Source organism: Crotalus tigris, unplaced genomic scaffold (genome assembly GCF_016545835.1).
Source record: "Crotalus tigris isolate CLP2741 ecotype Arizona unplaced genomic scaffold, ASM1654583v1 scf7180000017865.1625608, whole genome shotgun sequence".
NCBI lineage: Eukaryota > Metazoa > Chordata > Lepidosauria > Squamata > Viperidae > Crotalus > Crotalus tigris.
Genome location: NW_024096686.1, coordinates 1,342,501 through 1,360,091, shown reverse-complemented (window position 1 = coordinate 1,360,091; position 17,591 = coordinate 1,342,501). Strand labels below are relative to the sequence as shown.

Genomic DNA, 17,591 nt, shown 5'->3' with positions numbered 1-17,591 from the left:
AAATTGCTTAAGATTTATAACTAAATAAAATAATTAAAATAGCAGCAACATGGAAGCAACATTACATTGCTGAAGCAGAAGGAATATCCGAGAATTCCTTCACGGACTGGAATCCTCCTAGTCCAGTGGTTCTCAACCTTTTTAATGCCGCGACCCCCAACCGGTCGTACGTTGAGGACTACTCAACCGGTCGTAAGCCGAGGACTACTCAACTGGTGCAGCACCATTTGCAGAATGGGACTTTTGGCGGGCTCAGCAGGGCAGAGACAGCCTGGACAATCCCTATTGGCTTTTGAAAGCCAATAGAATTAGACTCTATTCAAGAGAGTCTACCCTATTGGCTTTCAAAAGCCAATAGAATAAAAGGAAGTAGCACAGCTAAGGAAAAGGGGAAAAAAATGGTGGACTGCGTTGTTTGGCGACCCCCGTGAAATGGTCGTTCGACCCCAAATGGGGTCCTGACCCACAGGTTGAGAACCACTGTCCTAGTCTGAGGTTCATTCTATACTTTCCCATTACGATTCTCTGATGCATGCAGTGCATTACCCAATTTATGTCTCATCAGTCTGTTTTATAATGAAGCTTTCTATACAGGTAGTCCTTGACTTATAACCATTCCCTTAGGGACCATTCAAAATTACAACGGCACTGAAAAATGTGACTTAGGACCATTTTTCACACTATGACCATTGCAGCATTCCCACAGTCATTTGGCTGTTTGGCAACTGGCACGTATCTATGACGATTGCAATGTCCTGGGGTCACGTGATCCCCTTTTCCAACTTTCTGACAAGCAAAGTCAACGGGGAAGCCAGATTTACTTAACAACCAAGCTACTAACTTAACAACTGAAGTGATTCACTTAACAGCTGTGGCAAGAAAGGTCATAAAATGGAGCAAAATTCACTTAACAACTGTCTTGTTCAGCAATGGAAATTTGGTCTCAATTATGGTCCTAAGACAAGGACTACTTGTAGTATACTCCTTGCTAAAAATAACAAGGAAAGTTCTAGCTTTATGATTACCACACGTATTTTCTAAATCTAAAGCATTCAGAGTAAAGCCAGTTACCAGACAGACTGGTGGGTTTTGATCCAGACAGAGAATCTTCTGTTGTTTTCACCTCAGGATTCTTCACCTTAACCTTATCTATTAGGAGGCTGTTTTCTGCACCAGTCAGTTTCGCACGTGGTATCTGGGAAGGGCTTTTTGATAATTTGGGCTCTGATTTTTCCTTCTGGTTCTTCCTTTTGCATTTGCGATCATCACTTTTTCGTTTCCTTTTGCCTTCTTTCTGAACTTCAGCTGTGATTGTTTCAGAATTAACGGATTCACATTTATTTACTGGTTAGAGGGAGGGGGAAAGATGTTATATCCTTTTGCTTTTCTAGCATTAATTATTTAATATACCTAAAAGGCATTAGGACTATCATCTTAAGTATTGTAAAGTTCTCTTTCAGCTACTTGCGCTCTCAAAAAGAACCTACTCAGAATTAGGTCAATCCTCTAGCACAGACTAGTACAGTGGTGGCGAACCTATGGCACGAGTACCAGAGGCAGCATGCAGAGCCCTCTCTCTGGGCATGTGTGCCATCACCCCAGTCCTAGGCCTTCAGCTGGGTTTTATAAAACCTTTTCGCTTTAGGCCTCTGCCGCCGTGTGCAAAAAAAAAAAAAAAAAAGGTTCAATCAGTCAATTTCAACTTCTCATGGGAAAAAAAAAAGATCTTGCAAAGTTGGAATTGATTGATTGAACTTTTTACTCCCACCCAGTCTGCCGTTACCACCGCACCCATGCCCACCCAATGGGCCACGCCCACCCGGCACCCAACGATGCATAAGTGGGTTTTGGGTTGCAGTTTGGGCACTCGGTCTCTAAAAAGTTCGCCATCACTGGACTAGTATCTATTTTTCCAGCGAATACATTTCCCTCAATTAAAGATTTTACTTCTCACTAAATCCGTTCATTTGCTAGGTATACCTAAACGATAATTTTAATCGCACATACTGCTAACCTTGTTTATTATTTTCAGGAGGAGTTTGTTTTTTCAAAAGTAGATCAAAAAATAGTTTCACTGGTAACTGAGGGTTGGAAGATTGAACCTCTTGCAACAAAAGATCCCTCTGCATTTGAGAAAATACTGGTCGCCACCCAGATGGCTGCAAATAAAAAGAAAACACATGCTGTTTGCATACTGAATATTTCTGGTAATTAACAATTGTTTGATAAGGACACAATATTCTCTAGAATATGATCTAATAAAATTCACTTCAATAATTAAAATTGTCACATAAAATTTGTTCACATGCATTATTCATACATATTCATAATCATGATTCCTGTGAATTTTGATTTATCATTCTTGATTAAATGTAATCTTTTGGAGAGGAATGACTGATCTTTTTTCCTTCCTTCCTTCCTTCCTTCCTTCCTTCCTTCCTTCCTTCCTTCCTTCCTCCCTCCCTCCCTCCCTCCCTCCCTCCCTATTTTCTTTTGCTATCTTTGGTCTTACGCTGTTTTTGTCTTTGTTATATTGTTCTTTGTTTTTAAATGTTTCAGCAATTGTAAGCTGCCCACAGTCATTAAGAGTTAAGCAACACAGAAATGTAATTTTTGGTGCTGCTGCTGTTATTAAATTATTGATGTTAGCCTTGGGATGGTAACATTGTTCAATAAGTGGGCATTCCTTCTTTAGAAAGTGGGACATTGAAATTTCATTTTAATGTGTGCTATGAGGTATACAAGTAAATGACAATAAATGTTATCTTAATTTAATAAATTATTAATATTGTTATACCATTCCATATAATATTGTTCTTAGATCAGTAAAATCACATATATAATGCTATACCAAAACTCCCCCAAACACTAGTAAGACTAAAATGTAAAATCCGCAACAATTTATATCAAGTAAGAACCTAATGACAGCAACTAACTTAGCTTATAATTCCTGACTTATAAGAAAAGGCAAATCAAAAGTCATTGAACTTTTTTTGCTGAATTCCTATGGTTATGAAAACTATTCCCTCCACTGGAAGAAACTAAGCAGGAGCAATCAGGCAGCTGCACTAGCGTGTTATTTGCAAACAACAGTGAGAATTCTAGTTCCCTATTTTTTGTTAAGATGTCACATTGTTTACTCAAAATGGTCGTAGAAATGTTTATAAAATACTAACCACCACAACTGCAGAATCATTGCTGTTAGATTGTATAGTTAAAACTGAGAGTTCACCCAGGGAAAGAGTAAGTTTTGCCACATCGGTTACTTCAGAATCCACGTCCTTAAGTTTAGTTAAGAAGGAACAAGAAAGGGGTGCCAATCTCCACATTGAGCATCCTACGAAAGAATAAAAACACAGTTAACAACTCTTAGAAAGATATGCTTGAATAGAAATTATAAGAGAATCAAATGATGGGACAATATTCATTTATCTGCCACACACTTGTTGGTAATTAACAAGTGTCTTGGGAGAATGCTAGACACAATACAGCAGAAACCACTATTGCACAGACTCACTCTAATGAACTGAACTTAAACGTAGAATAAACGCCTGACTGTTCTCTAAGCGAAAACTCATTGGCTGGCCTGCCCACTAACACAGATGCAACATTACTACACACTTATTAGTCTGCACTCCTATGTGACCTACATTTATATTTCTAGTCTCTTCTTTGGTTATCTTTCCTTAATATCTAGTCTCTTATTCCTCAAAAGTACTAAGATTCTGATGTAAAATACTTTCATAAACACAAAATAGCCACTTCATCAAATGAGAACGTTTGACGATGTGGTTATTTTGTGTTTCTGGAAATATTAAGGAGAGATAGACAAAGAAGAGACTAGAAATACAAATGTAAGTCACTAAATGAACTGTTGTAAGTCGGGCACTACCTGTACTGTGAAGTTGTACTAAGTTGCATCTACGTAAGTGGGCAGCCAACGATTTTCTTAAAAATAAGTCTTATAAGATCAATAATACAGCTACAGAGGAAGCATGGAGTAAAAGAATTACACTGTTTACTTTGATTCCTATTATCTTCCCATATGAAACAAGTGGATCTTAGATTTCTTTATTTCTCCAATTCTCTCCCAACAAAAAAGCAATTACAATCAGACCTGGCTTTATCAAATCTGTATTAAGTGGATCTTAGACATAGTACACTATATTTTCTGAGGGATCCCTTGGTGTTCTCTAAGCTTAGCGGTTTTCTTGCAGATATTTCATAACCAAACTAGGTAGCGGCATCAGTGCTCACATATAAGTGAGTTGAATATGAAGTACTGTACTGTAGTTTAAATAAGGCATTTCAATGTATAATAATTTTAGGCCTTCTATAGCTGCTTATATAATTTGTAAAATACCATCATTTCACAAATCCCCATGATATACTATAGCAGATATTTAGTAGTCAATGAAGCCACTTCCGCCTAAATAGTCTGCTGAAATAAGGTTTCGCTGTACTTTCAGTCCAGGTATTCAGTATTAAATGTGCCAATAAACTCCCTTTAAAGTGAATACATTCAATAACATAAAAAGGAACTTTAAAAAAGATCAGCACTCACTGTCGTCCTTCTGCTGAACATGGATCACTTTTTGAAAACAGGAATTAGCTGCAGAATATGCTTCCAATGCCGCTGCTTTTTTTGCAATCTGTTTCTTTAACGATTCTGGCAAACCGCTCATTAAAAATTCCCGCCTTGCTTTGAACTCCGTGTGATCTTGCGAGTTTTCAGACTCATCTTCACTAAGGAAAATGACAACCAAAAATAACTAAGCTTCAGTACAGAGCAACTGGATACAGCCATGCTTTTTTTCAGAAGAATCTGAAGAAGCTTACTAAGAATATTAAGTAAGATCTGTTAAAAAAAAAAAAGGTTTTTTGAAAACAAAAATGACCTCCCCTGGCAACACATAATTAAAAAGGAGTTTCAAATGTTCCCTGTTTGAAAGGCAAACATTGAGGCCAAGTAGACCATAGCTAGTCCTCAAGTTATAATTGCTCCCTTAGCGAACGTTCAAAGTTATAACGATCTCCCCAAAGGGTATGACTGAAGTGGTGATAGGCGGTCCCCCGCAGTCATGTGTTTGCATTTCAGGTACTTACGAATGCTCCTGCATTTACAGCTGTCTCCAGCATCTGCACTTGTCTGGAATGGTGTAGTAGTGTCTCCGGCTTGAGCAGGGGGTTCGACTAGAAGACTTCCAAGGCCCCTTCCAACTCTGTTATTCTATTATTATTCCTCCGTTATTCTGACCAGCCTGCTGCCTGACACCAGTTTTTCCTGAAATACTCTATCGGAACTGGTATTTGGAATCCTGTGGGCTTCTAGAGCTGGGAGACTTCAATCGCCATGCCTTGGGTGTAGAATATGGATAAGCTCAGGGTTTCATAACTTCCACGGGGTCGCCTCTGGTGTTCTAATTCAGAGGTCCTCAATCCCTGGTCCACAGCCCGGTGCCGGGCCGTAGCCCCTTGGGAACCAGGCTGGGCAAGTGGCAGGCGAGTGTGTGAAGCTCTCCCACCAACACCACCGATTTGCAGAGCCGGAAAAGTTAGGGACCACTGTTCTAAATCTTAATACACTTTGGCAATTGCCTATTAAAAAAGATGCATCTTGAAATCGAGGGATCATTATTCAAAGATAGAGGACACTGCTCTCAGTCTGTTGTTACAGTCAGATCATTTTCTGGGCAATTTGCAGTTTGTCTTCTGCAAGAATGGGAGACCAATTCAGATAGAAGCCATGGGCTTACAGAACTTTTAGGGCTTTCAGAGGTGAATGGGGGGTGGGCAATTCACTATGCACCTTATTCAATCCTTTAATATACAGACTACAAAGATATTGAATAAGATTGCCTGAATGGCATCTCAGTAATAGTTGCTCCCAAGGGGCATCTTGGTTTATTAAGGACCTCTGGATGATGAAAGAATTAAAGATTTACCAATAGAAGAGAATATATGTAACTTGAGGTTGAACCATGGAGTTCTTTGTACTCTCTGAACTTGGTTGCTGGCTTGCAGATGTTTCATTACCCAACTAGGCAACATCATCAGTGTATACAGACATACATATATACATAACAACACATCCTTTTTCCAAGTTAAACATAATATACAAACATGCCTCTATCAAATGTCTTTCTGAGCACCAACTGAAGCTACACATTTTTGAATCAAGAGGCCTCTGGCTAGACAAACAAATACTAGTGCAATTTTCAATTTAGTTATAAGTAGTTATATCATTATTCCACTTAGCTATAATGGACTGACCTGGATTTGACAATAATAATTGCTTCATCCGTAGATTTTTTATGTTTTTTCCTAATTGCCAAAGACATTTTCTCCTTCCCTTTAAAGAAAACATATTGTTAAATTAGTATTAAATTATGTATAGGCAATACTTTAGTCTTAATCTAGTAATGAAACAATGTAATAAGGGAAATAAAAATCTCTTAATTTTTATGAATCTTTCCAGGCACAATTACACACTCTTACACAGTGACCAGGGCTCCTCTAATTTTTCTCTTTCTCAATATGGTTAGTTTTGTAAGATTTTAGTGATCTCAGCTGTGATGCCCTGCAGTCTTGCACAGTAACCTTACACATTCTGATGCAAGACTGGTGAAATTTCCTGAGGCTTGGAGTTCTTGTGAATTCTACCATTTAAAAAAATAATAATTCTGTAGCTCTACAGGTGCCATCTAAGGCTGCTGCAGAAATCTTGGCACCTGTGACAACATTTATATTTATAATGCTTTGCCTATGGCATTATTTGGATACATCAGGTAGCCTTTGCTTAATAACCATCCTTTTGTTCAGTGACTGTTCAAAGTTATGATGGCACTGGAGAAATGATCATTATGACAGGCCCTTGAAGCACCCTCAGTCATGTGATCAAAATTTCAGTGCTTGGCAACTGACCTGCATTTATGACAGTGGAATGTCCTCCAGCTGCACCCAACCTGTTTTTGCTATATCTCTGCCCTTTTGGCTATCCTGCTCTCTGCCACCCCCATCCCTCCAGCTGACCTTCACTGTCTTCTGACAAGGCACACCAGGCCAAGGCAGCTACTCGTTCTTTGTGATGCCTCATGACACTTCCACAAGGCCTCACAACACCTTATCAGTAGCAGGAGAAAGAAGATGGCAAATGTCAATTGGTGATGAGGAGTCGGCAGAGGCAGCCGAGTGCAAGGTAGCCAAAAGGCCCGCAGAGATGGGGATGAGGTAAGTGGGTGGCAGAGCTTCATTCACCGAAGAGAGCTCACCAGGCCTGACCGGAGAGAAGGCACTAGGACGGAACTGGCAATTTGTTTAGGACAGGAGAAGAGTGAGGTCCTCACCTAAGGACAGCAACTAGGACTACTGGAATTGCTCTTGTTCAATGGTACAGTGCAGTTTAGCCTAATGCTTGCTTCACTTAGCGGGGTTAATTCTGGATCCAATTACAGTAATTAAGCAAGGACTACCTATTTCAAATGTTTAGTTTAAGCATACAATGTTATGTCTCCTTAACGTATTAAGTACATAGACTTTAAGTCAGGGGTCTCCAACTCCCAGGTCATGGCCCATTTGGAACCGGGCTCCATTTGCATGATTGGTGGGCACTCACACTTGTGCGGGAAGCTCCATTTGTGTGAGCGGTGGGTGTGCCACTTGCCCCAACAGTCCACAAACCCAGAAAGGTTGGAGACCCTGCTTTAGGTAATCAGACATGGCTAGATTGTTTCTACAGTTCTAGGAAATAAATAGTTATAGGCAGATATTCTTACAGTGTATCTCTCACTCTTAATTATCTTTATTTTATAGTGCAGAATTTAAAATATTCTTGTTCACTATTGCCTTTATATATTTCCCCTTATAATTTTTGACAACCTAACTTCTCATGTGAGAAATATTAGTGATAAAGAAGTCATTTATTAAGTATTAGCTTCCAGTGGATCAGGCTAACTTGACGAAATACTGCATATCAAAAGCTCTTCCCAGCCCTTCGTGGCTGTTCCTATCCCAGCCAGCAGATTTATGGCTGTTATTTACACAATTATAAAGAGACAGGATTTATGATCACAGATCTCGGTTTGTTTCTATTGTAGCCATTTAACATACTGTAAATAAGTAGCATTGATTACCATTTGGCTTCTTAGTTGCCTTCACAAATTTGGTCTTTTTCCCCAATACATCGTTTACACTTTGGAGTTTTTTGGGATTTTCTGTATGGCCTGAAACAGTGGTAAGACTCCATGTACCTGAATCCAGAGCCTCCGAGTTCTGCATAAAAACAAATAAATATTAAGAAATTAATATTGCTGCTCAGACTGGAGGAATCTTTGATTGCCTGTTGGTGATGTGTGGGTGCATACTTCATCATCTTGCTCCCTTTCCCCCCCCCCCTCAATAATTTGTGGAAATTTCCTAACATTTAATGCATAGATTCTCTTGTAAATTAATATCCCTTTATATTTTATGCAATGTTAGTATGCTCATAGAGCTCAGGACACATAATAGCTTCATAGGCAATAAATCTCTCCACAGTGCTTTACAGCTGTCTCTAAGCGGTTTACAGAGTCAGCATATTACCCCCCCCCCCCAACAATCTGGCTCATTTTACTGACTTCAGAAGGATGGAAGGCTAAGTAATCTTGAGCCCCACCCATCAAACTTCTGGCAGTGACCAAAGTTAGCCTGCAATACTGCATTCTAACCACTGCGCCACCATGGAATACATAAATAAATGTGGCAAACCATTACAAGCATGGTTTATCATGAACATGTTCCTTAATGTGGCTCAGTTTTATCATGTCCTCTTCAAGCAGTTCTAGGCGTAACTAATAGATGCTATCCCCATAACAAATCTACAGTAAATGAAAGGGATGATCTCTGGTTAAGAGGAATAAAGACGTATCCTGCAGATGACACAGTATGTCCAAAATAAACAATGGACTGCTGGTTTCTAACTGCCACTTAAGGAAAGAAGCCACTAAGTAAGAGCATTCAAGAATAAGCTTAAATCTGAAACCTTTCTTACAAAACAAATATCTTAATATGTGCTCTTCCTTCATCTCCTTATTTCCAATGTTATATTCAATTTTGAGTGCAAAAAGCTAAATAATCATCAAGCTGGTAACATTAATGTCCTAAACTGTAATTCATATTAATATCCAGTTTTTCTTTCTTCTTCTCTATGTTCAATACTCTAAGATACTTAAATAGAATATTATGAATGTAAGAATCTTGTATTGAAATAATATATTATTATTAGAGCCGAGGTGGCGCAGCAGTTAGAGTGCAGTACTGCAGGCTACTTTAGCTGACTGTGTTCAGCAGGTCAGCGATTCAAATCTCACCGGCTCAAGGTTGACTCAGCCTTCCATCCTTCTGGGGTAGGTAAAATGAGGACCCAGATTGTTGGGGGCAATGTAAATATATATATATATACATTGCTTACTGGTGTACACCGCTTAGAGAGTGCTTGCACTTAAAGCGGTATATAAGTCTCATAAATAAATAAATAAATAAATAAATAAATATTGTATCAAGTTTTACAGTAACACAATAATAAATAAAAAATATGGCATGCTTTCATGTTATTGTGCTGTCCAAATATACCTATTATAACTTAGAAAACATTTGGTTGTAAACTTTCTACTGCATGTTTTGCTATAATTAAACTTTTAAATGAATGTAAAACAAAACATGTAAAACAAAGCAAGTTTATTATTTGAAACTCAACAGGAATTATTTAAGTTGTTTAATTTCAACAGCAAAATTACATGAATCAGTGATCTCAATAGACTTACTTCTATTTTTTCTAAACGTTTCTTTTCAGCAAGAGCCCGTTGTCTAGAAGAACGTCTTAAAGATATATGGGACCCTTCTTCCACGGTTCTTGATATTCGATTATGCTGTACAGCCTTTGCTTTCTCAACCAATTTCTTTGCTTTGAAAATACTTCTAGAAGTCGAATTCACCTACCACAAACATGAAAAATAATTAACATCCGTGAGCAGAAATACATGCACCCTTTTCAAAGCATAAGTGGTTTTCCTTCCTATAAGAGATCTCTGAATATAATGAACTGTATTAATGCCATATATTAAGTAGATCTCTAATATAGTGTAAAACAGGAAAATAATTACAGTTATAACAAGTATGTACTGTACACATATATACACACATTTCCAAGCATTCTACTGAAGATGCCAGTATGAACCAGTATACTCATTTGCAAAATCTCTAAGTGCAACAAGATCAATAAATGCCTCAAACTTGCTTTCATTACTCTGCCCATTCATTCTCTAAATATATTATTTAACCACAAGATAATGCAGGCAATTCAAAATTTAAGTTACATGATCGTAAGAATGGCAACCCTAGCTTCAGTGTAAATATTTTCCATGCAGTGAGAAAAGAGGTCTGTGTTTATATTTTTCATGGGCTTCAGAGGCTTAATTTCCATACATCATTCAAAGACCATTTTCACACTTTAAATCCAGCTATCTAACCTTAATTTTTACAACGATGCCTCAAGGGTTACTTTCATTCAGATTTATCATACCTTTACATTCTGCTGCGTAAATCTGTCTGAAGTATTAATTCGCGTGAACTTCATCCTGTATAAAAAGAGAGAGAAAACACCCCACCCCATAATATTACACTTTTTAAAAAATACAACTTGAGTATGTTACAAAACCGTGATAAGTTTCTATTTCCAGACAAAATTCTGTAACAATCATTACTTTCTCTCTTAAAATATGTCAAAATAACATTACCTTATTGGGCTGTTTGAATCAAAGGGCTCGGTTATCACTTCAGCTGTATACAAGTTATTTTTAAAGGATCGGTTTGTTTTAGGAGTAGAGGTCTGCAGAGGGGGAGCATCTGGTGGATTTTCAGTAACAGCCTGTGAAACCATGGCTTTTTCTGGTGTACTCTGCCTTATTTTTTGCCGACAATGTCTTCTCAATCCCTTACTTTTTTGAGAAAATTCTCTTTCTTTCTCAGTTGGTGTTGTCCTATTAATTGGACCATGAGCATTATTGTTCTGGTTATGATTAATATTGAAATCCTTCTCGTCTGCTTCCACTATGCCCTTCCGCTTTCTGGATTTATTTTTTACTCTGGTTCTACCACATTTTTCAGTAATGTCATGGGCAGTGCTACTACCATAAGCTATCAATGCATTATTTGGTGTGTTTTGGTTAGAATGATCCTCACATTCTTCTCCTTCTAGTTTGTGGCTTGATGATTTTTCTTCAACTTCTTTCTGCTTGCTAGGTCCTCTTTTAGCTCCATTTTTTACTATCTCTGCTCCTGGCTGTCTAAAAGCTTTCATAAACTGGTATCGTTCTTCTGCAGTGCATTTCAATTTCACAGTCTCTGAAGCTGTACTTTCTAATACTGCCAGTTCTAACTCTTCTTCTGCAATCACCACATTTGACTTTCTTTTTTGAGTCACCTGTTCAGTATACTCCATTTCTGAAGAAGATGGAGTCTTTTTAACTTTGGCTTTGCTTTTTGAGTTTACAAAAATAGAAGCAATTTTCTGGGACCGGAGAGATTTTGGAGGGACAGAATGAATCTGGGCAAGGACGGTCACTTTCTTAAGAGGCAAATGTTGAGTGCCTTGATAAACGTCTGTTTTATCAGAGGCAACAAAATCATCAGATGTCTGTTTCCTTAGAATCTGTTCAAAGTCTTCTCCTTGGCTTTTTAAGAAGTCTTCAAATGATATGGTGACAGTATTCTCATTTAACTGTGGTGTCATCTGTGCATTAGTCTCAGGATCTGGAGTAAGTAATAAACTTCTATTTTCTGACTCAGTGATGGATGCAATTTGTTTATTAGTTTCTTTACCTGAATCTTTTGTCTGTGTATCAGTGGTAGAATTTTCAAACAAATCCATTTCATTTTTAGGGTTCCTTCTTTTTAATTTTTTCGCATTACTTTTTACTATATTTCCTTCTATTTTAGCTTTTCTTTTCTCATTGTTGTAACTAACTGTACTGAGAGAGCCTTCCCTGCAAACATTTAATGTCTCTTCCCCATTTGTGAGACTATTTAACGCAATATCATTGTGACTCATGAAACTAGCCTTATAGTTCTCTTCTAGTGGATTGGTTGTCTCTTTATCATTATCCTTATTCAATTCTACCAAAGGCTCAGGCTCAAGTGTGTTATCAGTTTTTAATTTATTATTTAAGTTATTCCGTTTTCCTCTCCACTTAAGTTTTGATGGAGGTCTTGAAGAATTTTCCAATGAGGCTGAGTTTGCTTTGCTTTCCTGCTCTAGTAGAGGTGAAGCGATATTCTCATTTATAGTTTTTTTAAAATAATCCATTATGTTATTAGACTTTGGTAGTGACAATACACTCTCAACATTTTTCCCCAATGGAGAAAAATAGCTGGTAATTGCTTTAATAGAAAGGTCATCTTCCTTCCGTTTTGTACATGACTGTAAAGAAAGAGCATAGGAATAAGTACAATAAAATGCAAATATCTTATCAAGGTGATATTCACTTTGGAATTATTTTTTTAAAGATTCTCAGCATATCACTCACAAATACAGGGCATTATTTTTAAATGTTGTGCAGTGCTTTGGATTCACTACCACAAAGATGTTTTAAAACATTTGGGGACTGCAAACACAACATCTTTCTGCAACTTAAAGCACACATGATTTATTTCTGACATGTCTTCTTGTTAACAGGCAACAAATTCAGGCTTTAATTTAGAGATCCTGACCTAGACCAACTTCCAGCTGAACTATTAATGCCAGTGTACAAAAATGAAGAAAAAGCTGATCAGACACATACAGTATAGGTAATCCTTGACTCATAACATTTCTTTAGCAATCAAAGTTACAGTAGCACCGAAAAAAGTAACTCACTACTGGTCCTCACACTTACTACTGTCACAGTATCCTCACAGTCTTGTGATCAAAATTTGGCCCAAAGGTGCTTTTTCAAGAGGCAACTGGATTTTGTTTTTCTTTGAAGACTTTTCATTTCTCATCCAAGAAGCTTCTTCAGCTCTGACTGGATGGTGGGGAATGGAAGGATTTATATTCCTTGCAGACTGCAGGGAATATAAATCCTTCCATTCCCCACCATCCAGTCAGAGCTGAAGAAGCTTCTTGGATGAGAAGCGAAACATCTTCAAAGAAAAACAAGAAAGTCCAGTTCTCTCCTGAAAAAGCATCTTTGGGACAACCATACCTGGATGACTGAGAACCTCCACAGACATCTGATACCAATTGTTGTTGCAATAAATGTACTTATTTATCTTTTGTATTCCAGCAGATTGCTTTCCTAATTTTCTTTCCACCAGTCAAGCAGAACTAAGTAGCATCCACATCTGAAGAAAGGTATGGACGTGAGAGCGATCTGGCTGCAACATCTATCACCACATCCATGGCCAGAGTTGACTTAAAATAAAACCAATCAAATTGGCCAAAGATAAGAAAATGCCCATAAACAGGAAATACAATGCTGTACTAGAAACATTATTAGGCATTGGATAAGTCTTAACACAATTTCTATAAAAACCTTTTTTGAAGAAAACTTGACAACTGTAATTAGTTTACTTAACTTCCTAGGGCATTTCTTGTCTGACACTAAATTCCCCCGATCTTTGAATTCCATTGAGCTACCGATGGCCCTTCTTGAGCCCTCCTGGTTGGGAATTACAGTTCATTAGAAAGCTAGCAAAAACAGTAGTTTGACACCTCTTCTCTTCCCAACTTTGAAGCCCAAGCCTCAGCCGCCAAGGATCCTTGGTTTTGGGAGGGATCGCAAAACAAAGTGAGCGTACGGTAAAGGAGACAAATGAAATCAATATGCTAATACAGGCAAAAGAGAATTTTATTTCCACCTTAAAATCCAGATTAATATACCAATATTGCATGCATATATTAAACGGGAGGTCGAAGGTGTCAAAAGATTAGAGCCGGTTACTGGCGCCTATACAAAGAGATCTCTGCATCCCACCGCTTTCCCCTCCCGCTCGGGCGAGCAATAACAGGGACGCCGAAGAGAAATGCCTCCTCTTCCCTTGCTCTCGCGTCTCTCTCCTTAGCGCTTACCTGGGCAGCCCCGTCAGTCGGTGAAGCTGTCGCGGCCGCAAACACGGCCATCTTCCCTGCCAAGAAAGCCGCCCTCACCCCAGGCGTCTCCTATCCGCCATTCAGCGGGAAGACGAACCCCATCGGAAATTCCCGCGCGAGAATACAATCGGGCAAACCAGAAAAGACCGCGCAAGAGGCGGGGAAGTGGGAGGGATTTGGAGCATAGTGACACTGGGGAGGGAGGGGCATGCGCTCCTAGGAAGCACGTGACAGGAGAGCCGGGTAAAGACCCGCTCGTTGCCGTGTTCTATGTCACGTGAACTTCTAAGCCAATTAGAGGAAGGCTCCTAGTGTGTGTGTGTGTGTGGGGGGGGGTAAGGCTGGGAGAAGGTTTTGCTTTGTTTTCAAGGCATAAAGCGGTTAAAGTGTCTTTTGAGTTGAACTCGGCTCCCGGTGGCCGTGTAAGTATGGAATAGTGCAGCTTGGATTGTGACCTCACAGCATACAGTTTATCATTTTGGAATCATCTTGGCTAGCTGAAAAAGCTATGCATAGACTTGTGTTTACACTAATTGCTTTGCAGTAATTATTGAAAGCTAGTGATTTATATTGTCGCTAGCATCCTTCTCTATGGTAATATAACAGTATTGGCTCTGTAATGGTTGGGTGGTGCAAGTCCCTAGTGAGAAAGAGCAACTATCAAGTATTCCTTTAAAATTTAGTTTAACTAAAAATAAAGTTTAAATAACTGACTCATGAAATACCTTCTCTGAATGACGACCCTGTTGTTTTAACATGTATCTGCCCATCTACCATGATTTGGCGTTTTTTAAAAGTCCTTTTTGATGCAATTAACTACATCGCTCCGGTTAAAATCAGTAAAGAAAACAGCTATGGATTATAGTCTTCCTTCATTCTTCAGAATCAGGTAATGGGAATCCCGTGATAATTCCCAAAATAAAAATATTAAATACGAATTCGCAGCGCGAGTGGAGAACCTCGGAGACTCCGCCCCTCTTCCTGTTCTTCCACGATTGAAATGCCCGGATGTTCTTCGCTTCCGGTTGTGAAGCTACTGCCAATAGTGGGCTTGGCCGAGCGGAGGCCTGCCACTCTCGCTGCCGACTGGCAGTGGGTTGTCGTCGGGGGAAATGGAGCTGGAGCTGGAGACGGAGGCGTTGTTGCAGGAAGCGCACGAGAGCATCGAGGCGGCGCGTACCTACTGCCGTGAGCTGCAGCAACGCCTAAAAGGACTGCACCTGGCTCGCCAGCAGGTAATGATGCGGGCGTGATTCCGCCGGCGCCCGCCTGGAGCCTCGTCTTGCAGCGTTGGGGGTGTGGAGAGCGGATGTGCGGGGAACCTGGGGAATGTACGCTCTTCTGCAATGCATTGGTCTCCTCTAAGCTGGGAATAGCGGGCTCCCTGTTCAATTTGCAAGCGCTGCGGCGTTTAACTCGATCCGAGGGCAGCTTTAGACTCCCTCTGCAGAAAGATTGCCAGAATGGCACGGCGTTCACTCTTTGGCGAGGTATAAAGCGTAGATTGCCTTGCCCCTTCCGTTCTGCTTCTTTAGGAGCTAGTTTGCAGGGGGAACTTTGCTTGAGAGCTTATCTAAGTATTGCTTCTTTTCTCCGTGTATAGTAGTGGCTGCTTGACACAGAAAGGGAAATTCAATATAATTTTAGAAAGCGAACTGCCGTCTGTTACAATTTGAAGCAAGTTTGGGTCCAAAGGAGTGGGCTGGGAATGCAGAAGCGTTATCTCATAATAGATGAAATAGTGCTTTTATGCTGGCAGGAAGTAATAGAACCAATAGCTCCAATTTCCGTTGCCTCATTTCTAAAATGGTAATATACTCTCGTTTTTATTTGTGGGCTGAAATGGGAACTTGCAAATGCTACGAGCCTTTTAGGTAAGTTTGTGCAACGGAGCATTGCAGAATGAATAATATGGAGGGATAATAAATGAAGCAGAAAATTCCAAGCAACACCAATTTCCATTGAAGTTGGCAGTAATGGAACCCTTGTTCTCTCTATAATTTATATTTGCTTTTATATTTTGAAATAAATTACTTACACAGGTAAGTCCTCAACTGACAGCCATTCATTTAGTGATTGTTCAAAGTTACAACAGCACTGAAAAAAGTGACTTATCGTTTTCACACTTACCACTGTTACAGCATGGTCATGTGATCAAAATTTGGACTCTTGGCAACTGGCTCATATTTATGAGGGTTATAGTGTCCTGTATTCATATGATTACTTTTTGCAATCTTCTGACAAGCAAAGTCAATGAAGAAGCCATGTTCATTTAACAACCATGTTACTTAACTACTACATTCATTCACTTAACAACTATGGCAAGAAAGGTCGTAAAATGGGGCAATAATCACTTAACAATTGGTTTGCTTAGGAAAGGAAATTTTGGGTTCAATTATATGTGATTTCCAGGTGCAATTGATGCAGTTTATGAAGAGAAAAATGCAAATTCGTTAAAAATTCCATAGTTTGTATTAAGATGATTTCTCTATTAGGATTAACTCATATGGTATTATAAAATACTGTGTGCATACTTTCACTTTATGTATAGGTACACAAACATCAGACAATGCAGTAAACATTTTTTAAGTTTTCAAAACTTCTCACATCAATCAAGAGTTTCTCAGTCTCTCCCTTACAAGAAATTTGCATTCCCTTCATATATTTGTTTTACAATTTGATTTTCATTCATTTTGTCTGATGAAACATCTTAAGGTGCTTTTTCATATGGTATTCAATCCACATTCATTCAGCACTCTATCATTAATTCAATCTTACCCTTCTTGTTTTAGGGCAGACTTGTTAAGAAACCCATTCCCACGACTTCCACTTTCCCCTGCCATAAAACAGAACTTATTGAAGCATATAAAAGCCATTTTTGCTTCTTTGACACTTATTCTTTAGAACAGACCACATACATACCATTGCCTTTCTACCAACATTTCCATGTTTCCATACACAAACCATCTACCTGGAGTGATTTTGACTTTGCATGTTTTTGTATATTTTTGAGCATATTTTTTAACTACTGTATTTTTCTGTCTATAAGATGCACCTTGTTATAAGACGCTCTGGCATGCGAATTCTCAGCGCCGAACAGCTGAGCCAGTAAATCCGGAAGTTCGGCCAGCCGACAATCTTGACACCTGCACCAGGTGGCATGGCAACCCACAGAGGCATATCCTGGGCTGCGGAGGTTACCATTATTTTTCTGTGTATAAGACGCTGCACTTGTATAAGACACACCTGATTTTTGAACAGGGTGTTTGCAGGAAAAAATAGCATCTTATACACGGAAAAATGTGGTAAGTCTATAACTACTGGTTCCCCAAAGATAAGACCTATCTCCAAAATAACCATAGCTTGATTTTTACGCATGTGCCTAATATAAGCCCTACCTCCAAAATAAGAGCCTATGCAGCTGGCTACCCGCCCGCCCAGTCTGTCAGGCTGTTCACGGTGCCACCTCCATGAGGTGAAGCGAGAC

At 39.1% G+C, this 17,591-nt stretch overlaps 2 protein-coding genes across 3 annotated transcripts in view; one reads left to right on the top strand and one right to left on the bottom strand.

Moving 5' to 3' along the window:
- The window catches only part of ATAD5 (ATPase family AAA domain containing 5), a 35,045-nt gene extending 20,805 nt beyond the window's left edge, over positions 1–14,240 (bottom strand). The window contains exons 1-10 of one of the 2 annotated variants that reach the window (XM_039343609.1): positions 14,084–14,240; positions 10,773–12,454; positions 10,559–10,613; positions 9,801–9,971; positions 8,133–8,271; positions 6,274–6,352; positions 4,565–4,746; positions 3,177–3,337; positions 2,015–2,159; positions 1,072–1,344 (exon numbers count right to left, since the gene is read on the bottom strand). In XM_039343609.1, coding sequence (XP_039199543.1) covers positions 1,072–1,344; positions 2,015–2,159; positions 3,177–3,337; positions 4,565–4,746; positions 6,274–6,352; positions 8,133–8,271; positions 9,801–9,971; positions 10,559–10,613; positions 10,773–12,454; positions 14,084–14,134 — 2,938 coding nt within the window. In that variant the 5' untranslated portion in view covers positions 14,135–14,240. The remainder of the gene's footprint in view (positions 1–1,071; positions 1,345–2,014; positions 2,160–3,176; positions 3,338–4,564; positions 4,747–6,273; positions 6,353–8,132; positions 8,272–9,800; positions 9,972–10,558; positions 10,614–10,772; positions 12,455–14,083) is intronic. The other variant, XM_039343610.1, reaches the window with a different exon arrangement.
- A 741-nt stretch (positions 14,241–14,981) lies between these two features.
- The window catches only part of CRLF3 (cytokine receptor like factor 3), a 39,121-nt gene continuing 36,511 nt past the window's right edge, over positions 14,982–17,591 (top strand). The window contains exon 1 of the mRNA XM_039343608.1: positions 14,982–15,339. Within this exon, the coding sequence (XP_039199542.1) occupies positions 15,217–15,339 (123 nt within the window). The 5' untranslated portion in view covers positions 14,982–15,216. The remainder of the gene's footprint in view (positions 15,340–17,591) is intronic.